The following is a 26,269-nucleotide window of genomic DNA, read 5'->3' on the forward strand; positions in this document are numbered from 1 at the left end:
CAAGGAATACTTTGATGGCACTGTATTTTCAGCAGACAGTGAGGACCGGGACGAGGAGATAAAACGTTTGAGAGATCAGGTGGAGTTCTTTGACGATAATAGAGTGAATAAGAGCGACTGCAGACCATAAAATACATGGGCATGTGTGACAATTCTCACTAAAAGTCACGAATATGTTCGAAGTTGTTACGAAAATAGAGCGCTTCATATATATTCAAACGTTTTGCACAACCAACTGAAGTGAAAAAAAGCAGTGGGATATCTCCTAATGTCGTGTCGGACTGCCAGCCGGTGTGCCCGAGAGGATCTAGGCGCTTCAGTCTGGAACCGCGCGACCGCTACGGTCGCAGGTTCGAACCCTGCTTCAGGCATGGATGTATGCGATGTCCTTAGGCTAGTTAGGTTTAAGTAGTTCTGAGTGCTAGGGGACTGAAGACCTCAGATATTAATTCCCATAGTGCTCAGAGCCATTTTTTTGTCGGACTTCCTTTCAACCGGCGTAGTGCAGCGACTTGCCGAGGCATAGACTCAACAATTCGTTGGAAGTCCCCTCAGGAATACTAAGCCATGCTGCCTCTATAGTCGTCCACAATTGCGAGAGTTTTTCTATAAATGTTCAATGGGACTCATATCGGGTGGTCTGGGTGGCTAAATCCTTCGTTTGAGCTGTCCAGAATGTTCTTCAAACAAATAGCGAACAGCTGCGGCTCAGTGAGATGCCACATTGTTATCCATAAAAGTTCCATCTCTGTTTCGGAACATAAAGTCCATGAATGGCTGCAGATGTTCTCCAAGTGGTCGAACATACACATTTCTAGTGAGCGATCGGTTGATGGACCAGAGACCAGATCCACTTCATGTAAAGACAGCCCACAACATTGTGGAGCCACCACCAGCTTGCACAGTGCATTGTTGACAACTTGGGTCCGTGGCTCCATGGCTTCGTCGTGTTTGCGTGACACTCGAACACTACCCTCATCTCCTACCAACAGAAATCCGGATTCATCTGTCAAGGCCATTGTTTTCCAGTCGTTTAACATCCAACGGATATGATCGCGAGCCCAGGAGAGGCTGTACAGTTCATGTGCTGTTAGCCCATTAACGCCAAATTTCGACTCATTGTCCTTACGGACGCGTCAATAGTACGTCCCACAATGATTTCTATGACTGTTTCACGCAGTGTTACTTGTCTGTTAGCACTGACAACTCTACGCTAACGCCGCTGCTTTCGGTCGTTAAGTGAACGCCGTTGGCCACTGCGTTGTCCGTGGTGTGAGGTACTGCCTGAAATGTGGTATTCTAGGCACACTCTTGGCAGTGTGGATCTCTGAACCTTGAATTTCCTAACGAACTCCGCACATGAATAGTTTTTCTACTATTTATTTAGGCGGTCTTCCGATTAGTAGGGACGTTAGGTGTGTATCTGGACGAGACATTATTGTCCACATTTCAGAATGTGGGAAAGCATCGAAGCTCGTGGATAATGTAGCCTATGTTGTAGCAAATCGTGTTTAGTGACAACTGAAGCTTGTTAAAATTTATCATGATACCATTATTATCTCTATAGACCCTTTGTATTCAATGTGTGGACGGTTAATCTTCCGCATTCTTTGAAGGATGCAGAGCAAGTTCTTAAAATCGTGTCTGGTGCCTACCGGACAACATCCGCAAAAAGTAATGCAGATAACTGTTAAATTACTCCCGTGAGTAAATAATGTATCTCTGGTGAATAGTAAAGAGTCTATTTCACTACCATGGGAGGAAGACAATGTATAGTACTCTGTCAAGACGTTAGGGAATTCCTTCGAAGGAGATGATGCACATGCTTACCAGACACGGGCCTTACCCTATTTATCTGTAGATGTTTAACGTAAATAGCAACGACAAATGCATTTGTGGAGGAACTGGAACACCTGGACACGTCGTGATAGAGTGACTCGATTAAAGGTTCAGATTTGATGGAGACACAATTCAAGGTGTCATAGATCGTATGACAATAGACACGATAGAGAAGCATATGATGTTCTGAATAAGCTGTCCGATACATATTCTAGGAGACAGCTACGTGATTAATCTTCAGTGTCATCGTTAACTTCTGAAAGTACTGCGTCACTAAAAATCTACCATCAGGGGAGATAAAGCTAAGGAGTAATGATTGATTTCAGCAGTTGGCACGGAGGACGATGATTCTTCTACGCTGATCAGCCAGAACATTATGTGGAGGTGGTATGTCCATCTATGGTGCAGATAACAGCGGCCAAGCGTCACAGCATGGAAGCAATGAGGCTGCAGTGAGTTGGTACCACATCTGCACGCACAAGTTACCTAATTCCCGTAAATTCTGGGGAGGGGGCGATGAGCTCTGACGCCACGTTCAGTTACATCCCAGAAGTGTTTCATCGGGTTAAGATCTGGCGAGTTGGGAGGACAGCACATCAATTGGACCTCGCCACTGTGTTCCTCGAACAACTCTAGCACTCTCCTGGCCGTGTGACGTTGCGCGTTGTCTTGCTGAAAAATGCGACTTCCATCGTCATGAAGGGGCGTGCGTGGTCTGCAGCCAGCGTCCAATGGACCTGTAGATGCCAGCGTGAATGTTCCCCAGAGCATAGTCGAGCCATCGGCAGCTTGTCTCCGTCCATCAGTACAGGTGTCAAGGAGCTGTTCCCCTGGAAGACGACGGATTCGCGCCCTCACATTGGCATGATGAAGAAAATATCGGGATTCTTCAGATCATGCAACGCCCTGATACTGGGCCAACGTTCAGTGCCGATGGTCTCGTGCCCATTTCAGTCGTAGCTCCTGATGTCGTAGTGCTAAAATTGGCACCAGCAGTGTTCGATCCACTGTTTGTTCATATACACTTGTACTCTGGCCACATTAAAGTCTGATGTTAGTTCCGTCACAGTTCGCCGACTGTTCTGTTTGACCAGTCTGCCCATCCTACGACCTCCGAGATCCGTAATGAGGGATGGCCGCCCAGCCCCATGACGTCTAGGACGTGGTTTCACATTGGTTTCGCCATGTGTTGAAGACACTCACCACAACACTCCTCGAACACTCGACATGTTCTACAATTTCCAAAAGTGCTCGTGCCGATCCTCTGGTCCATCATAATCTGCTCTTGGTCAAACTCAGATTGATCGCGCACCTTCTCCATTATACACACGAACAGCACGCTCGCTGTTAGTACAAGCACCCTGCGTGTGTCTGACTAGCAGTCATTCCTCGCCATGTGACGCTACTATCGTCTGGAGGGTTTATATCGAGAGTAGGTTGGGGGTCATAATGTTCTGGGTCATCAGTGTGTGTACCTGAAGTCACGTCTACTGCGTTCCTGGCGAGTACCAAAATTTTCAGCTTGGTGAGTACTCCAGTAGAGGAATGGAAGGGGTTTCAGTCCTGGACAATAGAGGGGACCGAAGGTACATCCGGTGGGTGACACCATGCATACCACAAACATGAAGACCAGTGCGAACATCCTCCGGTATGAATAAGGCCACGTGTTCAGTGTCAGACGCCACGTGTCTGGAGTGCTGCAGCTTCCGGATACCCAATGACGGACTGCGACTGGTGGTTCGCCCTTCTTTATGTGCAGATAAAACAGCTGAATCACACATGATTTATCTCATTGCCTTTTTTACCTTTACTCCATTATTGGTAACTCATTTTCATTATGTCTAATGTGTGTTTTTAGCTAGATCATTTAATCAGATAGTGCCTTATCAGCCTCATGTCCTTGCTGTCTCTCTTCTTTATCTAGATCACTTTCTTTCAGTGGTTTTATTTCATTTTAAATAGTTAAGTGTGATGTTAGGTTTCTGAGCTGCATGTATAGTTATTTATAAAAAAAGGAAACAGTTTTAGCTAAGCACTGTAGATATTCACAATAATAATGCTGATTGCTGTGAAACACGTCATGCAGTAGCTTCTGTGAGGCAGGTCATATGCAGACACAGCCACTAGTAAACAAATAAAAAAAAACCACTCAAGATAATTTTCGTGAGAAATGAAATATTGTTTCGATGTTATTAATGTTTCATCTACATTTCTTGGGCATACCAATTTACACGAAGTGTTTCCCCGTACAATCACGTCATTACAATAGTATTAATAACACCAGCTGAATCACCCACTAAGCCCGCTGGGCAGAACAGGTAATTAGGATTGTGGAAATGGCCAAATAAGGTTGGGGTCAGTTTCACCTTAAAATTGTAATCCACAATGGAGTATGTATTAGCTGTCAAAATTACACACCATGTTGGTCAGCGACAACAGGTGAGGACAGAACGCTGTCTGAAATTACGTTAGTGGCCAGAGCAGGTAACCAGAACACTAACGGCCACAAGGCAGAAAATTCCGCTGGTGCACTCAAACTGTAGTCAACCAAAATAATTAATTGCACCTCATGGCGGCTAAATTGCAGCACTATAAACACTTGGTGTTGCTCACAGGAAAACCTCCCGAACAGCAAACTACCGAAACGAACTATCATAACATGAATGGACTTGGCTTGGGTAGTTGAAACCACTACTCAACTTTGACGTCCTGGGTAGGTGAACCACGAAGCTCGTAGCGATCGGACAGCTCCACACACGCTTCGTCACCTGCGCAGGGACCGGCAGCGGACCCAGCCGACTGCACCGCGCGGAGGTAACTTTCCTAGTCCGCGGCAACCGACCGACTGCCTGCTGGTCCGTCCGCGACAGCGGTTCCGTCGCGACTGCACCGCTGGTGCGTCTCCCACTCACTTCCAGACACAAGACGGCGGAAACACTGCTCGGACCCAACCATACAGGGGAAACACGCCCACTGGCTAAGTGACATCCCTGCACAAGCAAAGGACCGACCCAAGTTCTACAAGATGGTAATTGAAGGGGCCCAGAAGCGCTTAGAGAACCAGTTACACGTCGCACGATGAGACGACCGACCTCTCAGAGCCAGTATGCCGACAACATTTAAAATAATCGTTAGTGGAACTAACGCCAACTACACACACAACTTGACAAATGCACGAAGACCTGAACGATACAACATCAACTAAGCACGCACGAAGACAAATCGGAGTCGATACACACACACACACACACACACACACACACACACACACACACACACAGCCGACTCATGAACGATCGACGAGCCAAAACGCGTCGTCCGGTAGGACGACCAACCGACGATCCACGAAGACCGTGGCCCGGCTCAATAGATGCGTGGCGGCAATGGTCGGGCGAGCCATGTCGACGCAGACCTCACTGCTGCTCCAACCCGACTGCACTAGAGCCACATTGCAACTCGCCGACTGGCAGTCCGGACTGCGCTCCAGACGCGTTCCCACTGACTGGCGGTCCGAAGTCGCGCCCCTAACTTCCTATCCGAACTCCTTACGACAGACAACGACCGGGACGTAATAGCAGTCGAGCAAAGGTACTACGAGATGGGATATATGGATACGCGCTGCTAGCGCCGCTCACGGTCAGGCAAAGCAGCAAGTCAGTGACAGTAGTAATTTAAATTAAGGTAGTGAGGTGGAAGTACGTTAAAAACAGAGTGTAAAATACGTGATGGCGGGAACACGCAAGGCTCACCAGCTAACAAAAGTCTGGAAACGGGATGTGTCCACAATTCATCTTTATGACGGATTGAACTCTGCTGGGAACACTTTCTACATAGTGCTTCAATATCTGCGGAGGGATGGTAGTCCAGTCTTCCTGAAGAGCCCAACCCAGAAAAGGTACTGATGTTGGACGTTGGGGTCTGGAGCGAAAACGGCCTTCTAACTCATCCCAGACGGATTCCACAGGATTCGGGTCGGGGCTCTGGGGAGGAAGGTTATTGTTCACAAACTTTGGCCTCAAAGATGCTACTTTATGACAGGGTTCATTGTCGTATTGATACAATCATCGTCTCCGAACTGTTCCCCTGTTATACTCAGTACACAGTGCTGTAAAATATGCTCATAAACTTCGACGTTTAACATTTTCTTAAGTGGAATGATGGAACCACACTTTGTCCGTGAAAAACACCCCTGCACCGCAACATCACCTCCTCTGTACTTCACTGTTGGCAATACACGCGATGACAGGTGAGGTTGTGCAGGAATTCGCCAAACCCAAACACCTTGATTGGATTGCCACAGGTACGAGTACAACGTGATTAATCACTCCAAATCACTCACTTCCAGTCACCCACCGCCCAGTGACATCGCTGTTTACACCAATTGAAGCATCGCCTATCACTGACAATAAAAACGAGTGGCTCATGGGGATCTGCTCTACTATTGTACCCCGTCCATAGGCACAGTTACTGTGCTAGCTGGACTGTACGCAGGCCTTCGGCTCCGACGAGTGATACTTGTCGCTTATTTCATGCATTTTTTTTTTATAAACATCCACCACAATGCTCAACGGTCTTTGCTCGTCAGTATATGAGGTCTGCGTGGTCTCGGTTTAGGTGTGATTGTTCTTGCGCATTTCCACCTGACAATCACGTCAGCAACCGTCGACCTGGGCAGCTTTAGAAGGTTCATGTGGCCCTGGTGTATGTGTTACTCACGTGACATCCAGTGACTAGTTCACATTCACGGTGACTATCTGTCCTCACCAACCCCTTCTTCTGTTACAGCTTCTGTAGTGAGAACGCATTACTCCCCTCCTCCTTTTATATTGGCGGTTCCGCCTCTTCTGACATCCAATGGTCAGTTTACATAATTAAATTGTAATCTATTTGAAATCACTAATCAAAACACTTCCGCGATATTTGAAGCAGCTAAAGAAGTCTTTTTGGAGGAGAGATACCGGTTCCTCACGGTGGACTTATATTTACCTCTACAGGCCCGCTGCACCTGCGTGCCCACGGCCGTCGCTACAGAAGATGCCGCGTGTTCCCCTGGCGGTTCCCGCCTTCCATGATTTTCGTGTTAGCTTGTTATTGCCAGCTGCTGCACTAAGAGCCCTCTACAGTTTCGCAAAGCTTCTCTGTGCAAAGACTTGTATGTGTAAACACAGGTCCGTTTGAAAGTTGGCGGTACTGTTAAAGTTACTATTACTGTTACCAGACTGGTATTACGAAAGGGATGGGAACATGCCTTCAGTTCCATTAAGTAGTCGTCACTTCTGTAATAATTCTGATTTTAACATCTCGGGGAGCTTAGTGTGAAATAACGAGACCTTGTGGCGTTTCTGTCGCACTTTCCCCCCACATAACATTTTTATTCTACTTCTACTTGCTATTAATCAGATAAGAACATTCAATAAACGGAAGGTAGGGAGAAATACCGTGCACCGGGTTGTGTGGCAGATGGTTTCACAACGTGGGAACGCGTCTGTTAGCGGTGACTGTGTATGATGGAGTACCGTATGGACTGCCGGAAATCACATATTGTGCGTGGCGCGTAGCAGAACATTTTTGTTAGTTAATATTTGTTATTCCAACACTGCTACGCTCCTCCAGCCATACCGTCAACATTAGTTGCCCTAACAGAAGGTTAATAATAATTTAATAAAGTAAACTAAAGTAAAAACTTAAATGAGAGAACATTTTAGCTTAGTTGGTGAAAGACGATGGACGCATTAGATGCGGGCACTGAATAAGCAGGCGCCAGGCTGTTACAGTAACTCACTAAGAGTCTCTTACCACGTACGAACGAAACAATAAGAGGAATGCGATGTCGATAATTATTCGTATCAATTAACAGTGTCTCGGAAAATGTTTGTGTGTACCAATCCACATAGATGTTTTATATCAGTGTCTTGGTGAACGGTCATGTGAAGTTTTGAACATCTTGTAATACTGTAAATCAGTAGATTGTGTGTTGTTGCGGTGCTCTGAATGTAGTTAGCTTCCTCGAAATTTGCTTTAATAAATGAACATAATCAGGTTCTTACTTACGTCTCTTGATTACTGGTAAACGGCAATGAATAAAAATCAAGTGGCATCGTATGTTTTGATAATTTCGTACCAGTGGATTTTCTCCTACGGTGCCACTTCAATTTAGAACAGTTCGTTGTTTGCATGTTGAATCCTGCGCCTGCATGGAGAAGAAAACGATCGGGACGAGATCTGCGAGACATCTGTAAGAGAAGCGTGGTAGGCAAACCAAAGTCGGCCATGTTAGGAAAGTGATAAGACGTACCGTTGTCGACTGTAGGACTGATTGAACCTGGCGTTTCTGTAAGGTGGATAGGGAAACGGAGAGGTAGTTCAGCGTTATAATACACTATTGGCCATTAAAATTGCTACACGACGAAGATGAAGTGCTACAGACACGAAATTTAACCGACAGGAAGAAGATGCTGTGATATGCAAATGATTAGCTTTTCAGAGCATTAACACAAGTTTGGCGCCGGTGCCGAAACCTGCAAAGTGCGGACATGAGAAAAGTTTCCAACCGATTTCTCATATACAAACAGCAGTTGACCGGCGTTGCCTGGTGAAACGTTGTTGTGATGCGTCGTGTAAGGAGGAGAAATGCGTACCAACACGTTTCCGACTTTAATAAAGGTCGGATTGTAACCTATCGCGATTGCGGTTTGTCGTATCCCGACATAGTGCTCGCGTTGGTCGAGATCATTGCAATCGGTGGGTTCAGGAGTGTAATACGGAACGCCGTGCTGGATGCCAACGGCCTCGTATCACTAGCAGTCGAGATGATAGGCGTCTTATCCGCATGGCTGTAACGGATCGTGCAGCCACGTCTCGATCCCTGAGTCAACACATGGGCACGTTTGCAAGACAACAACCATCTTCACAAACAGATCGACGACGTTTGCAGCAGCATGGACTATCAGCTCGGAGACTATGGCTGCGGTTACCCTTGACGCTGCATCACAGACAGAAGTGCCTGCGATGGTGTACTCAACGGCGAACCTGGGTGCACGAATGGCAAAACGTAATTTTTTTCGGACGAATCCAGGTTGTTTACAGCATCATGATGGTCGCATCCGTGTTTGGCGACATCGCGGTGAACGCACTTTGGAAGTGTGTATTCGTCATCGCCATACTGGCGTATCACCCGGCATGATGGTCTGGGGTGCCATTGGTTAGTACGTCTCGGTCACCCCTAGTTCGCATTGACGGCACTTTGAACAGCGGACGTTACATTTCAGATGTGTTACGACCCGTGGCTCTACCCTTCATTCGATCCCTGTGAAACCCTACATTTCAGCAGGATAATGCACGACCGCATGTTACAGGTCCTGTACGGGCCTTTCTGGATACAGAAAATGTTCGACTGCTGCCCTGGCCAGCACATTCTCCAGATCTCTCATCAATTGAAAACGTCTGGTCAATGGTGGGCGAGCAACTGGCTCGTCACAATACGCCAGTCACTGCTCTTGATGAACTGTGGCACGGTGTTGAAGCTGCATGGGCAGCTGTACCTGTACACGCCATCCAAGCTCTGTTTGACTCAATGCCCAGGCGTATCAAGGCCGTTATTACGGCCAGTGGTGGTTGTTCTGGGTACTATTTCTCAGGACCTATGCACCCAAAATGCGTGAAAATGTCATCACATGTCAGTTCTAGTATAATATATTTGTCCAATGAATACCCGTTTATCAACTGCATTTCTTCTTGGTGTAGCAGTTTTAATGGCCACTCCTCTATTTTTTTTAAACTTTACAACCTCTCGTCACGTTTGTAGCCGATGGAGCTCAAACGGTTTAAGTCAATAGAAAAAACGAAATATTCATTACCAGCCATTAGCTCTTTATTTGGAGATACTCAGTTTATAACCCTCTATAAGACAGATAGACAGACAGAGAGAGAGAGAGAGAGAGAGAGAGAGAGAGAGAGAGAGAGAGAGAGACCTCCACACATAATCTCGTTACCTCTCATAAGAGAGTGACAGGCGATGTTTTCGTTCGCAGGCTCGGCGGACTACTTCTCGCTGAACCACTACACGACAAACCTGGCAGAGGACGGCGAGCAAGCTGACCAGTACCCTTCGCACGAGTGGGACACCGGCGTGGTCACCTCGTGTGACCCGAGCTGGCCCAACTCCTCCTACAACATCATGAAGGTGGTTATCTCTGCCCTGAGCACACCATTTCTTTATATCGCACCTAAATTTGTGAACTAGTTCATAATGCAAGGATAAAAAACATAAATCCATTTAGTTCTCTTCTTGAACAGCTTCTCTAATTTTTATTCCTCCTGGCAATCATCCGTTTTCATTAGTAGAAGGAAATTTACCATTTATCCTCTCAATTGAACAATTTCCCACGCATTACGACATTACTTCAGTGTAGTAGTTTTCAAATAAACTGTTTAGTAATTGCCAGACTAAGTGTCTCGTTTGGACCACGAAGACGTCGGATATCATGTGTAGGGGATGTATCATAAGTAACATAATTAATGGTGTAAAATCATACAGTTGAAAGTATGGTATACTAGATGCAAAAGTGTCTCAGTCAAAATAGCTCTGCAAACGAATCGTCTGCGAGATAATTTGCGACTTTCTGTTTATCAGCCACTGCTAACTTGATTCAGTGTAAATGTGATCCCAATTAGATAAACTTTTCGTCATTCCATCATACAGCTGACGGTGATTCATATTCGCAGCTGCGAATACATTTAATGTATTTCATAACGGCATGCGTAAGCGAAAGACCACTGCGTCCTACTTCTCAACAACACAGGCACTTATAACAAAAATTATCACGTCGCGCACTCAAATTATGCTCTTTTTATTGCGCAACCAAAAGGTCTTTAATGTGGCAGGTATTGCTACGTCAATTGATTACAGTCACTGAAGAAAATTAACAATAATATCACTTATCTTGTATTTGCAATCCAACGACGATCTCGCTCTCGCTTTGGCTCGTAATTAAAATTGTTGTGTAGATAGCAGGACTGTCGCTGTTGTTGCGAAAGGAACTCGAATGTTAATTACGCCGACTTGAAGAACTTACGAAGACAATCTTTCAGGATTGATTTGATGATTTATGTTTTTCATTGCATTGTGCTTCATACTTTTTTCAAACAATGGTCAGTTGAAAATAATTCTTGACACTCACTTTTCGCAAAAATTCACATTTATTAAACTTTTTTTATTTTCGCATGTTCAAAACATTACTTCATGATACAATTTCGCAGCCGTTAATGTTCTTAATAAAACTGACAACATTTTTCATTGTCCGTAATTCAGACTCATCTTTTCATTTCCAACACAAAGTCAAGACTGTTGATACTCAACACAAAAACTTGACTACTCTGTACGCTTCCGCGCCAAAAGTCACAGACCAGCATCAAAGATAACAATCAGTACAAAGATATTCATACTAGATATTATATCGATTTCAACATCTCAAAATATCGACATACTCACATATAAAAATGAAACCAAATTTGAATAGAGTGAAAAATATGAGACATTACGTAGAAAAATATTGATTAATCCACGGTATCGAAAAATAGGGTTGGCGGGTGGTAATAGTTTCGCAAATGAAGAAACGTTACACACTGCACTACCGTAATTATCCACCGACATCGAGCAAGCGACTTTCAATTCAAATGTCTTCCCTGTAAAGAAATATAAATAATGAAAGCACGAGTGCAGGTTGTAGGCAAATGGCTGACGACAGATAGAAGTTTGGATTTGGTCGTGAGTCGTGCTCGGATAGCCAAGGCGACCGCTTGCGATAAGCGGGAAATTCAGGTCCGAAACCTGGTGCCGCACAAATTTTGACTGTCATCATTCCATTATACAGTTGATGGTTGTCCGTAGTCTTAACTGCGAATACAGTTCATGTATTGCAATGTCGCATCCATTCTGTGAACAACTCCACGTCTAGAGAAGGTAAACAAAGATAACACGACGGACCAGCTTGCGGTATTCATGCAGAGTGACGCCGGTATGCCTGGTAACGGGGAAGCCGCAACTGTTTCGCTAACGGTTCGTTCGCGGATCTGCGCTTACTCAGACGTGTTTGCTTCTAGTATCATATACTTTCGACTGTATGGGTTTACGCCATTAATTATGATTTGTAAATTGCAATCCAACGAAATATAGAGCATTGCAGGAATCGTGCGACAATTGTACAGTGGTGTGCGAAATTATGAAAAAGGATATGAAAGTTGAAAAATTTTAAGATACAGCAAACATTCATGAGATGTTTTGTGTTCTGGAGGAATAATTATTGGAAAGAAACTACTTTTATTACTGTTGTTTGTAATGAGTCCACAGAAAGTTGAGATAAAAAGTTAAGCAGCCAAAATGTACAGTACCCACATTTCTTGGTGTGGCGGCTTCCCGCAGCCAGTATATAAATATTTGCTTAATAACATCAAATACCTTTTCCTTGTTGCAATACAATATTTATTTACGTTTCAGTTGTCTTTTGCCTTTAATATAAAAGACTTCTTCAGTGGATTTTGGCAGATCAGACGAGTAACCAAAAATTCACTGGGGATGTCTTTACTATGTCAGGTTAAACGCCCTGAAACGAAAATAAGTATTGTATTGCAGCAAGAAAATGGGGTTTGAACCTATAAGCCGAATATTAACACTATCCATTTATTGTTTAACCAGTTTCCAGCCAGATCGAATCTTTGACTAATTTAATGTTAAGCTTATACAGTCATCATGAAATGCTGTAAATAAAATGGAATAACACAAAATGAGACAAAAGGAGGACAATCTGTAACATTGTCGTATAAATGAAGCCCCCAACTGAAGTTTGTATGTCAGCTTATATCGTAAGGGTACTGGTTATCTTACCGGTTTTTGACTTTATTTCCAGTATCTGATGCTGGGTGTGCGACGGAACACGTTATGCATTAGCAGTTGAACTAGTTATTCTTGCAGCATAGAGAGAAATTACAGTAAATACTTCAAATATAAATAGTGAATGACAAATGAAATTTGTTTCTTCTGTTGAAAAACCAGTGAACTATCACAACGAAGGCAGATATATGTGTGAAGAGCGTGAAATTTCCATACTGAAGAACAAATACTTCTAATAATACTGCAAAACTCAGTACAGAAATATGGCTGCGCCATCGAGGAATGGATCAAAAATCACATACAAAATAAAATAATGTAAATAATAAATTTGTATCTAGTACGAATGTCAGTCTTATTCTTTGATTGTAATATAGTGATCGTCAGTCTGGAAATACGTTAACGCGCTACAGTCTGGAACCTCGTGACCGCTACGGTCGCAGGTTCGAATCCTGCCTCGGGCATGGATGTGTGCGATGTCCTTAGGTTAGTTAGGTTTAAGTAGTTCTAAGTTCTAGGGGACTGATAACCTCAGATGTTAAGTCCCATAGTGCTCAGAGCCAATACCAATAAATTTAAGATCCTTATTACCACATCGCCTTGATAATCCATTAAGGCACTTTCTAACAAGCTGCCTCGATCATCACCTTCTAAAAAACTGCCTTGAGTATTACGAATATGACTACGAGTACTTCAGTCACTTACTTTAGAACACCACATGACCCTTGTCTCGCACTCTAGGTTGTGCCCTGGGGCTTTCGCGGCCTTCTGAAGTGGGTCGCCAACGAGTACGATACTAAAATGGGAATATTCATCACCGAGAACGGATTTGCAGACACAGGAGAAATCAACGATACCGGTCGTCAAAATTATTACACGGTAAGAATATTCAGTAGTTAGCTTCAATGATAGTTGTATTTTAATTATCTTCAAAGTATTTTCAGGAACACATACATGTTAGAAACCGAGTGACGGATTTTCAATTGCTAAGACTACATTTACAGGTAAGATTATGGTGCACGAATGTTCCTCAGAACATTGATCCTGGTCGAGGTGTTAACAGGAATTCTGGATTTATTCCTTGAAACCTATACAACTGTTTTATTCTCCCAAAAACTGTCAAACACAGCTTTTAGAATGGGCAAAAATTTATTTTAGTCTCCACTAAAAGCCCGCGGAAAACTACATATTGAATGAAAACAGTAATACAGCGTCAGTAATAACAATAACCGCCGACGGCTAGGGTTCGAAGTTGAATGACGACAATAATACAGAAAAAGTCAGCACGCGACTCTATCACATTTCTTCTGCGATTTTTCTTTAAAATCAAAGCCCTGAGTAAAGTAAGGTATATAATGATGCAGAATCGTCAATGAGCTCGACGTAATCTTAAGACAATGAGAGCTATACCTCGAATCGTGTACTGTGGCCGAAGCTCCATGGCAAGTGAGGGCTGTGATGTCACAGGTACTAAACACAACGTAACAGAATTAAAAATACATGTGTGTTGATGGTGGCTAGTGAAATGCACAGATGGACGTGAATTTAAATGTGTAGCAAATTCTTTACACATCCGGGCTCTAGATTTCTACCGATACGACGTTAATTTACCAATGTCACGTAGGAGCAATGTGTGCCAATGACTGCTGCTTTCATAAAGAATGAAGAATTGTTTATGTTAAAGGATTTGTTTCATAACTGATTAGCCATTTTATTTTAATAACATGAATAGAGGTAGAACGAATGTGTATTAGTGGTTCTTTAAATGTTGTAATAGTGCTCCGAATATCACACACAATCGTAAACTGTTGAGAAATTTATACTTAAATTTATCCATGGTGTATGAAACCGACTGAGATCACTGACTGCATTACAAATTTATGACATAGGTTTTACTTTTCTATTCACTTCTACTAACAGTTATTAGCACGACGAGTTTCGGCAGCACGCTTCATTATCAGGTGCAATATAGTTACGTATCCATTAATTTGAAATGTGATGACGATTATTTTCTAGGTGTGCCAGTGAGGTCATGTAGCGAAATTAAACCATTTTTCAAGAAAAATAAATTTCCAGCAAAAATTGTTGAGTTTCAGTACAATGAGATTACTCACTGGCACACTCAGCAAATAATCCTCATCACTCTTGAAATTTATGTGCGTGAAGCGTTAATGTACCTGATGGTGGCAGCATGCTGCCGAGATGTGTCACGCTAATAAATGTTACTAAAAAGTGAATTAAGCAGTAAAACGTACTTAATGAATTGATAGTAAATTTCATAATGTGAGTCACTGTATACAATTCGCAGATTACAAGAATAATTATAACATGCTTCACCTTTTACAGTCGTACTTGAGGGAGATGCTGAACGCCATGTACCTCGATGGTGTCAACGTCATTGGTTACACAGCGTGGAGTCTTCTAGACAACTACGAATGGATGAGAGGATACACGTGCGTATTGAAACCTATCCACTAATGGAACATATTTATGTAAGTAGGGTAAAAGAATGGACTCACAGCCCAATATCCGTAAGTTTGGTTTGGCGCAGAATCCTTGAAAATATTCTCAGTTCGAATATAAGAAACTTTCTTGAGATTGAGAACCTTATGTCCACGAATCAGCGTGGTTTTGGAAAGCATAAGTAGTGCGAAACTCAGCTTGCTCTTTTGTCACATGATATACTGCAACTATGGATTAAGGGCATCAGGCAGATGCTACACTTTTAGATTTCCGGAAGACTTTTGACATGGTGCTGCTAACGAAGGTACAACCATGTGGAATAAGCCCACAGTATGTGAGTAGCTGTAAGACTTCATAAGTAATAGAACCCAATATGTTCACCTCGAAGGCGACTTTTCATCAGACTCAGGGGTATCGTCAGGAGTGCTCCAGGGAAGTGTGATAGGGCCGCCGCTGTTCTCTATTTACATAAATGATTTGGCGGACAGGGTGGACAGCGATCTGCGGTTGTTTACTGATGATGCTGTGGCGTACGGTAAGGCGTCGAAGTTGAGTGACTGTGGGAAGATACAAGGCAATTTAGACAAAATTTCTGGTTGGTTTGATGAATAGCAGCTAGCTCTAAATGTGGAAAAACGTAAATTAATACGGATGAGTAGGAAGACCAAACCTGTAAGATTCGGATGCAATATTACTTGTGTTCTGCTTGACACAGTCAAGTTGCTTAAATATCTGGCGATATGAAATGGAACGAGCATGTGAGATCTGCGGTGGATTTCTGTCTACTGAGAGAATTTTAGGAAAGAGTGGTTTAGGTGTGAAAAAGACCGCGTAATGGACGCTGGGGCGACCTATTGTCGGGTACTGCTCGAGTGTTTGGGAATCGGACCATGTCGGACTGAAGAAAGACATCGAAGCAATTCACAGGCGGGCTGCTAGATTTGTTACCTGTAGTTTCGAACAACACGTAAGTGTTACAGAGACGCTTCGGGAACTCAAAATGGGAATCCCTGAAGGGAAGGCGACGTTCTTTTCGAGAAATATTGAGAAAATTTAGAGAAACTGCATTTGAAGCTGACTGCCTAATGATTCTTCTCCCGCCAACATGCGTGATTTGCGAGGGGAACTGAAAGGAAACGACTAGCAGTGGTAGAGTGTACCCCCCACTATCCACTGTACGGTGGCTTGCTCAGTATCTCTGTAGATGTAGATTTTGTTTTTGCATCTACGGAAGGACGGGAGGCATGCTACAGTTCAGTACCTCATCGCCATCGATGTAACGAGGGACAGAGTAATACTCTTTAGTTCAGCAGGAGAGCATAGGGGAAAAGACAGAGTGATGGATGTGACCCAGTCGATTGTTTTGATCAACGCAGTAGGATCGCTCGACATGGAGACGTGACATAATGGAAAGCAGCCGTCGTGTTTGCACATGCCCACGACTACACGGTGAATAAAGTTGCCCGATTCATTGGAGTATTAATGTCCAATGTTCCTACAGGAAGTGGTGTACCAGCCCCAGCCATGTAAAACAGCAAAAGAACAGTGATGATAAAAAATTCCTGACTGACAGGGAGCGCAGATGAGCGTCACACCTTGTCAATGACAGTCGATTCCAAACATAACCGGAACTGCTACTGACAGGTTCGTCTCAACCAGTTTCCGAGCGAATGTTGCGAAGGGAACTGCGTGCAATTAACATTTGGCGTCGGCTACCTCGAGAAAGGGCGTTGCTGAAGGCGGAACGTAAAGCTGACAACAGTCTTGTTCGTAGGGCTGCAGGCGTGCTTTCCTGGTCTGACGAACACTTAGGTAGGCTATAGAATATCTGCTAAATCTCCAATTCTTAATCACACATAAGATTATGCCGAGAGTGTCAATCTCGCTACATTGGACAGACTGGGAGCTCAATCCGCACCAGGCTTAAAGAACATCATATAAGCGGAGATTGAAGGAGCCTTTGAGGAACATTGCTTTAACAAAAACCTCAAATACATAAAAAGTCTTACACACAGAGGAAAAGGGGGCAAACCTTAGCCGGCTATAAATTATAGAAAGTAAAAAAGAGATGTATATGTCCCGCACGTATTATAAAATGAGAAAACTCAATTCAATTACTCACTTCTTTTAGATGATATCACAACTCCTAAATAGAAGTTAAACTTTGGGCCTAAACCCATGGGTAAATAAAAAGTTCTAGACTGATGCATAACCTTATTTCTTGATACCTTTAGTAATGTTAGTGTAGTTGCTGAATGGTGTAATTACATATGTAAATCGTCAAAAAATCGTCATTGAAGTAATTTACATTAAGCCAAGGACCGATTCTTCAAGAAGTGAAAATGTTTGTCTTTGCCTTATCGCCAGCCGCAGTGGAAGAGCGGTTCTAGGCGCTTCAGTCCGAAACCGCGCGACTGCTACGGTCGCAGGTTCGAATTATGCCTCGGGCATGGATGTGTGTGACGTCCTTAGGTTAGTTAGGTTTAAGTAGTTGTAAGTTATAGGGGACTGATGACCTCAGATGTTAAGTCACATAGTGCTCAGAGCCATTTGAACCATTTATTGCCTTATAATGGTTATCTTTGTTTTATCATCTTTGGAATCAGTAACGTACTTGACATTTGACTTAAAACCCGAAACCTAGGCTGTGTCATAACAGTGATAAAATCTGTGAAACAAGGCAAAAAGCAGTGTTTGTTTGGTTAATTCACAATACTTCACCAAGAACCGACAACTGATTCAGTTAAAAGATTTCTGTGTCTGTTCGCACGAGCAGGCCAAACGTTGCAAGCAGCAGCACTTTGGGAGGTCAACTGGATCTAATCGTCGACGATTGGTTTCAGCTGGATATGACATTACTGAAAAAACTTCCGGAGTCTCTTAATCGCCGAATTATGTCCATTCTCAAGACTATGTGCGGTACTATACGCTATTAGCGTGATTTCTTCGGACATTGAAACAAAGTCACGTGTTTCCTTAAAGTTCAACTTTCTAAGTGGCAGGGACGTCGTCGCACTCTGTGCTGGTCGTCGGTGCGCCCGTCAATCTCAGGAAGGGCAAGACACAACAGTTTTATCAAGGGAACATCATCTATGTGTGGGACAAATTGCTTGGGCATACGGGATGGTTAATTTGAAGCGGAACTTGTGCCCCATTCGTAGTAAACTCGTCATAAACGCAACGCTGAACCGTACTCTTCCGTTTGCTGTGCTTGACGCATGGGATTATTCATTCCCAAGGTGACGCAAATGCAGGGCTTCTCATGCACCACCGACTCAACACTCCACTCGATTCGGGGAGTACTGTCCTCCTTGATAAACTACTTGTTGATGGTTGAGTTTTCCGCCGACTATCACCGACTATAACAGCAGACAGACGACCGCAATGCAGCAAGACGTTACCCAAATCAGGGACGGAAAATAGCTGCTGAGCAGCAATATCTTCCAGCACCACTTACTCGTAGAGAAGTCGTTCTATGAGTGTACCCGAGGCTACTGAAAGTCAGAGAGGCTATCATGGGTATGGGATACCAAAAACTGACCCTGGTACAATGGAAAGAAAATTGAGGAATTGTTGGATGACGATCAGTTTCGCTTCAGGAGCAGTAGAGGTATCAGAGAAGCAGTTATAACGCAGCGCTACTACAAGCAAGACTTAAGAAAAATCAAGAAACGTCGACAGGATTTGTCGACTTGGAGAATGTAAAACCTTATAAGATGTGCGAAATTCTCAATAAAATACGTATTAGCTGTAGGGAAATACGACTAATATGCAGTATCAACAAGAAGCAATGAGAAAAATGGAAAGGAATACCGACAACAAAGTGTTCGTATTAGCAGAGGTATAAGAGAACGATGGTCTACTTCCCAATCTATACATCAAGACGGTTGAAGAGGAGGATTAAAGTTGACGATGCAAGTATATCAGTGACAAGGTTCGCTGGTTATAGCCTCAGTGAGAGTGGAGAATATTTCCAGAATTAGCTTTGTTGCAGTACATGCTGTTGACTGTCTCAACGTTGACTTCAGAACGTCACAATGCACCTCTTCGGTGTAGCGATGTTTGAAGAACGAACTACTGTTTATCTCCTTTTGCCACAATCGTACTTACACATGCGCGGTGCTCAATCAATGTGTGTTTCTGATACCTAATTGCTTGACCATATATATTTGTTGTTGGCAGCATCTTAATATGTCATTTTACGCATTGAATTCATTGAATTTTTAGTCTACAAATTAGATACCTCGTCTGCGTATAGAACATAAAGGAATGGATATTAGGCAACTGTATATATTTATTTTTACAGGAGCAATGTCACCCAGGGTCATTGAAAATATAGATGGCAATAGCGGCGTCAGATTTCTCATTATTTTAAGAGCTGTGACAATTAATAGTGCTCTTCACACAGCACGCAAAGGAAGTGTTAAATGCTCTTGCAGTAACTGACAGAAATCATGTTCAGACACCACATGCCTCCAAATATTGTCACCGGGCTGGGTGACAGAGTAGTTAAAACACTGAACTTGTATATACGAGAAACTGAATTCTAACTCCCCCCAACGATACAAACAGTTTTCCTGTAATTATTCACAAGGGAGCCTCCCCATCGCACCTACCTCAGATTTAGTTATAAGTTTGCGCAGTGGATAGACCTTGAAAAACTGAACACAGATCAATCGATAAAACAGGAAGAAGTTGTGTGGAACTATGAAAAAAATGAGCAAAATATACAAACTGAGTAGTCCATGCGCAACATACGCAATATCAAGGATAGTATGCGCTCAGGAGCGCCGTGGTCCCGTGGTTAGCGTGAGCAGCGGCGAAATGGGAGGTCATTGGTTCAAGTCTTCCCTCGAGTGAAAAGTTTATTTTCGCTAAGTTATGATCTGTCCGTTCGTTGATTGACGTCTCTGTTCACAGTAATAAGTTTAGTGTCTGCGGTTTGCGACCGCACCGCAAAACCGTGCGATTAGTAGACGAAAGGACGTGCCTCTCCAATGGGAACCGAAAACATTTGATCGCAAGGTCATAGATCAACCGATTCCTCCACAGGAAAACACGTGTGATGTATTCTATACGACACTGGTGACAGCATGTGCGTCACATGACAGGAATATCTTGTCAACCCACCTAACTTGTACACTTGGCGACTGGGTAAAAAGATTCTTCTACCTTGCCCGATTTAGGTTTTCTTGTGGATGTGATAATCACTCCCAAAAAAGTGATGAAAACATAAGAGTTTGTCACATAAACTGCAACAAATGAATGCAACAGTTTCACAGTCGCACAATTTTCCCTGTGCTTTGTCAAAACATGTTTTGTTTCGACGTTTGTTTAGGTGTAGCGTCCCCATGCTACGGCGCACTTATCTCGCATCAGACGGACGGACGGACAGATAATAATTGTCTGGAAATAAAAATTAAACTTTTCACTCGAGGGAAGACTTGAACCAAGGACCTCCCGTTCCGCAGCTGCTCACGCTAATCACGGGACCATGGCGCTCCTGAGCTCACATTATCCTTGATGTTGCTTACCTTGCTTATGGACTACTCAGTTTGTATATTTTGCTTATTTTTTTTCATAGTTCCACACAAATTCTTCCTGTTTTCTCGATTGATCTGTGTTCAGTTTTTCAAGGCCTATCCACTGTGCCAACTTATAACTAAATCTGAGGGGGGTGCGATGGGGAGGTTCCCTTGTCAGTCAACTGACACGGTTCCCCGGATGGGAAGATCACGAACAAAATCTCTTTCCATTATCGCCAACGAGATGTTTCGATATAGTCCTTCATCAATTTGCACTTTTTTACCCTGAATGACTGCTATAGTAGCTTATTCATACGATAATGCCTTCTTGAGCTAATGATCATCTCCTCCAAGTAATGTTAATTGTTTTGAACGAAGAAAGAGATCCGCTTGAGGGGAATTTTACTCGTTTGTACATACCGCCGTATTTCATTGCGAGAACTTTAAGATAACTTTATTTCTGTTTTCAGGTTGAAATTTGGCCTGTATCACGTGGATTTCAACGACCCCAACAGGACCCGGACGCCGAAGGCCTCTGCCGCCATGTTCAGGGAGATAGTTGCAACGCACACACTTCCTGACAGCGGAGCTGCGATGACTTCGAGTCATTTTGCGTAGAAAATGTAGTAACCAGTAGCCTGCCGATATTCTTACTAAACTATATGATCAGTTTCGAGCGACACTTTCATTTCGAAGAAATCAGCGCATTTACTGCGAGTCATGCAACTCGATCGGGGCAAGATTGAGTACTAAAACGTCATTAACTCGGAGGTATACAAATTTGGAAGTCGACACTGACAACATGGTGAACTAATAGAAAATAATGGAATATCACTTAGACTGGTATGACTTTGTTATGTACGAATTCGTTTTCAGAAATTCACCGACTGCTTTTCCTTGTGACATGAGGAACATGACACTTATACAGTGGTCTATTATGTGAATGACCGATACATTAATACAATTAGTACTGGATTGTGCTTCTAGTTAGTACTGTAAAACGAGTAATACATTTGAAACGCACGTATACAGTAAATGTAATACTGAATACACACAGTAATTTGAATGTTACTTTTAGACTAAGAGATCATCGAAGAGCTCCTAAGTCGGAGTAACGAAATGTAATAATGAAGATTGTGTGTGTTAGAAACTGATCATTACTAGAATATAATCAGGCCATTGGTGACAGAACGACATTAGTAGTAAATGAATGGCATCCACATTGTACATATAATAATTAAAAAACTTGAAAAATAAAGAAATATAATATGGTATCGTGCCTATATCTTTTGGTCGATTTACAAGTAACTCTAATTAGGAACTTGCATGTACAGTTTCAACCTATGCTATTGACAAAGTGATTTGCTAATTTTTGTGTTTTTTCGATGTACGTTCTTTCCGATCTTTTATTCGAAATATCGAAACGAAAGGAAGATGTTTGACTCATTGTAAGGCAACTATTTTTGGAAAAGTGTATTGGTATTTTCATAGGTGCTACCTTAATACTTATTTTCTTTCATACAGGTATCGGCGTTAATGTCAGTGGCTACTCCCTTTCAGTACCTTGACTAACGGTTGTACAGTTAAAAATATGTATTGTACTGATCACAAAATACTGTACTCAGATCAGTCAAATATGTCAACTTACAGAGCTAAGCTCCTCAACAGCAAAATAGTGTCCTTGCATTTGTCGTTTTCTTCATCCTTCACATTGACATCTGAGGCAGTAATTAGCAGCAGAAACATTGGCACAAATATGATTTTCTGATCGACATAAAGAACGTAGCAAATCAAAAAAAGGGCAATTATCGTATGAACCGCCAAACTAAACGGAAAGATTAATGATCTTGTCGGGGGAGTAATATTACTGGGTGCCCAACGAAGATAGAAACCAATCAGTGCGATTCATTATTGGCGAGATTCACGTTCACGTGTTGCTGTACCACATTGCTGTTATTGTTAACAATTTTTGTCAGATATTTTTGTTCCATAAAAGATATGACACGTGGAAAAGAACGAAACGTAGACAACTTCAGAAAAATACATCGAAAAATATAATAGAAATAAAGAAAACGTGAACATAAAGTTAATTAAGTGTAGTACCAAAGTATTTTCATGAAATTAAGGCACTTAGTTTGATGTGCACAAAAATTGATAGTTTATAGCTATAAATCAAATTATTAATGGTAAGTAAAAATATGTGAGAATTAAGCTAAGACATTTTAAAGTTGTTAAACATAAATTCTGTACTATCCACGAGGCGATTCAACACTTCATAAAATACACATTAAAGGTACAAAACTTTTGAACTATTTTATGCCTTACACGAGACTCTAAAACACACCATTGAAGACGTTGGCAAGACTGTTAGTCGTGCCAGTGACAACAAGCATAAAGAAATAAAATACATAGAAAAGTTACAATGATAGTTACCAAGATTGAAGGATCAGTCTCAGAAATACAAGGCAACAACACGTTATGAATCAAGTTGGTGTTCACTGTGAATGGGGCAATTTTCACTTTCAGTGTCTGACGGAAGACACATGTTTCAAGACGATCTTTGCAAGACTCAGCTCAGTTCAATGTTTCTCTAGCCTGCTCCCATCAGATACCACCATTTAGTCATTTACTACATATTCTTCACTATATACGCTGCCACAACACTCGCTCAGTGTCAAGGAGTTGAAGCCACTAACTATGTGTCTACAATCTCTCTTGTTTCTGATATTATTCAGCTTTAACACAATTACCGACTGTGTATATCTACAGACAAAACTGCGAGGGTTATGAACAACTAAAGCAAAACACAGTTTCTTTTCATTTGCTAGAGAAGCTTACCTCCATTTGGTGGTTCACCACGAGATGCCAATTATGTCCTGTAATGTGATAGATCTCAGGTAGCTTAGCTTTCCAATGTAAGCAATCCTTATTCACAGATAACTTCCCACTGGGTAAAATTCTGTTGTAAACACCCTCTCATTAGTCTATGAAGTGCATATTATTTGTCCAGGATTAGGTGTACAGGAGGATGATACGTTCAGTTCTTGTGTCATTTGGACAGCAAAAGCGTCAGTTGTACCTACACTGTTCTCTTGTAGATGTAGTGTCATCGTCGACACTGTAGATTTTTATACCAGGAAGATAGGGAAAGGCTGTTATTATGGGTTGTCGGTATCCTCTTTCTACAACACAAATGGACAAGTGGATTAACAGGGTTATTTATTTACATGAACAGGAAACTACTTACCTTCAATAGAGCTCATGAGTTGTGGTACAAACTTTCCCGTAAAATTCCTCTTGCAGACAACATCGGTAATCTTGCTATAATCCGACGCTAAGTACTGTCATAACCTAAGCCTGCTCTGTGGATGATTGACAGTCGCCAAACTAGAATGCGAGTTAGGGCATCAGTGACTGAGCTACTGACTGAGTAACCTAGTTAGTGAGACCCTCTGGTCAGTGGCGGCGACCTAAATACTTGCGGTCGAGAGGGTGTTGGCGGCGTGTTGCTTGTCAGTGTGTCTTTGGCCTCTCTCCTGATAGGCGCGCTTGATCCAGCGTCTGCTATCAATCTTCGCGTTACATCATTGCCGACCGGCGTGTTGGCGGCATCTCACGTGAACATAGTAGACGTCATAGTATCAGCAACAGAAAAACATCAAAATAAACGCTACCACTAATTTCGTTACCTCACGTACGAAATCGCATTAGAAATCTCCACAATTACTGAAACAACTGTTCCTCAAGAAGTGCAGCAGATTTCAGCGCCATTCACCACAACAATATGGGCCGAACAAACCACTGAACGATCGAAAGTACTGCAAGCAAAATTTACTGGTTAACTACAAGCACGGGCAACTTGACTATTACCATTCCCAAATCTGTGCTGATTTTAAAGTTGTGACTGGAATTCATAAAATCATGGTAGTGATGGTAAACGTTCAATCAAATCTCAAAAGTCTGCAACTTAATCTTCACAGAATTATAAATTTATGATACATGTTCTAACTATGGATCAGAATGTCCAAGGTAACCAAAATCCTACACAAGAGTCGCAAATTCTTTATACGAGTTTACAGCTGAGCCTTTGACATATGTATATGAAATGTATTCAGAGATACAAGTGGACAACCATTAGCCGTATAATGAAAATTTGTATCACACGGAGACTTGAACCTGGATTTTCCACTTATTGTGAGCGGTCGCCTTACTATTAAGCTATCTGAGCGTGACTCATCGACATACCCAAACTTCGAAACGTCGTCAGCCGTGCGTGTACAGTCTGCACTCGTACATACATTACGTATATTCCCGTACAGAGGAGACGATTTTAAATGAAAGTCTCTTGCTCAGTGTCGATGGATAAAGACGATATGCATGCATGCATATCCAAAGGAACAGTAGACTGTAATTCTGAAGCCGGACGGAGTGGCCGAGCGGTTCTAGGCGCTACACTCTGGTACAGCGCGACCACTATAGTCGCAGGTTCGAATCCTGCCTCGGGCATGGATGTGTGTGCTGTCCTTAGGTTAGTTAGGTTTAAGCAGTTCTAAGTCTAGGGGACTGATGACCTCAGAAGTTAAGTCCCATAGTGCTCACAGCCATTTGAAGCATTTTTTTTTTTTTGTAATTCTGAACAACACAGGCGATGCAGTATCATGTTTACACGCCGACACCGGGAAAACGACTTTGAATTAACAAGTTTCCCCTGTATGGTAATATAGATAATGGATGTATAAGTACAAGTTGTAGATACATGGTTGATGATATATGGAAGTCATGGTATGTCCTGGAATCGCACTCGGATAGCCTAACGGGCATTCCCACTTCGCACGCCAGGCGAGAGGTTCCGCCTGTTCCAGCCTCTATCGTTGCGCTGCGAGAGCTTCCTTGTTTGTCCTCAGTATCATGTGAGTCTTTGTGAGCGTCACATCGTTGTTTGTCTCTCGGCGTCTCGTGTTCGTGGTTCTATTTTGACTCTGCGGCGTCTTGCGGCGTGATGTCGTCCATGGCTCTCGGGAACTCCACGCACAGGTAGCGTCAGTTTCAGTTTTGAGAAGTCCACGAGTCATGTGCAGCATAGTTCGTTAGTAAATCATGATTGAATTGTAGATACGATCAAGGTCACTTCAGAACAGGGTCACACAGCTTACTTCGATTCTGAATCGTATGTGTTTTTAGTCGGGTTCATAGGCCCGCTTGAGGTTGACATGCTCCTTTTGCGGCACGGACAACAAGTCCATTTTACTCATAGCGATAGCTCTAATAACATGGTTATTCTAGTGAACGTGGATGTAAAATATACGAATGTTGGAGTGTTTAACTAAATGGCTCTGAGCACTATGGGACTTAACACCTGAGGTCATCAGTACCCTAGAACTTTCAACTACTCAAACCTAACTAACCTGAGGACATCACACACATTCACGGCCGAGGCAGGATTCGAATCTGCGACCGTGGCAGTCGCGCGGTTCCGGACTGAAGCACCTAGAACCGCTCGGCCACGGCTGCCGGTAGTGTTTAACCTTCCGCTCGAAGTTGATGACAGATTCCTCAA

The 26,269-nt window shown here is 42.9% G+C and overlaps 1 protein-coding gene across 1 annotated transcript in view; it reads left to right on the forward strand.

Annotated features, from left to right (window-relative positions):
* LOC124622432 (myrosinase 1-like) overlaps positions 1–21,992 on the forward strand; it is a 308,720-nt gene extending 286,728 nt beyond the window's left edge. Inside the window, exons 8-11 of the mRNA XM_047148127.1 lie at positions 9,870–10,021; positions 13,466–13,603; positions 15,071–15,177; positions 21,183–21,992. Of these exons, the coding sequence (XP_047004083.1) occupies positions 9,870–10,021; positions 13,466–13,603; positions 15,071–15,177; positions 21,183–21,330 (545 nt within the window). The 3' untranslated portion in view covers positions 21,331–21,992. The remainder of the gene's footprint in view (positions 1–9,869; positions 10,022–13,465; positions 13,604–15,070; positions 15,178–21,182) is intronic.
* Positions 21,993–26,269: the final 4,277 nt, after the last annotated feature.

Source organism: Schistocerca americana, chromosome 7 (genome assembly GCF_021461395.2).
Source record: "Schistocerca americana isolate TAMUIC-IGC-003095 chromosome 7, iqSchAmer2.1, whole genome shotgun sequence".
NCBI classification, from domain to species: Eukaryota; Metazoa; Arthropoda; class Insecta; order Orthoptera; family Acrididae; genus Schistocerca; species Schistocerca americana.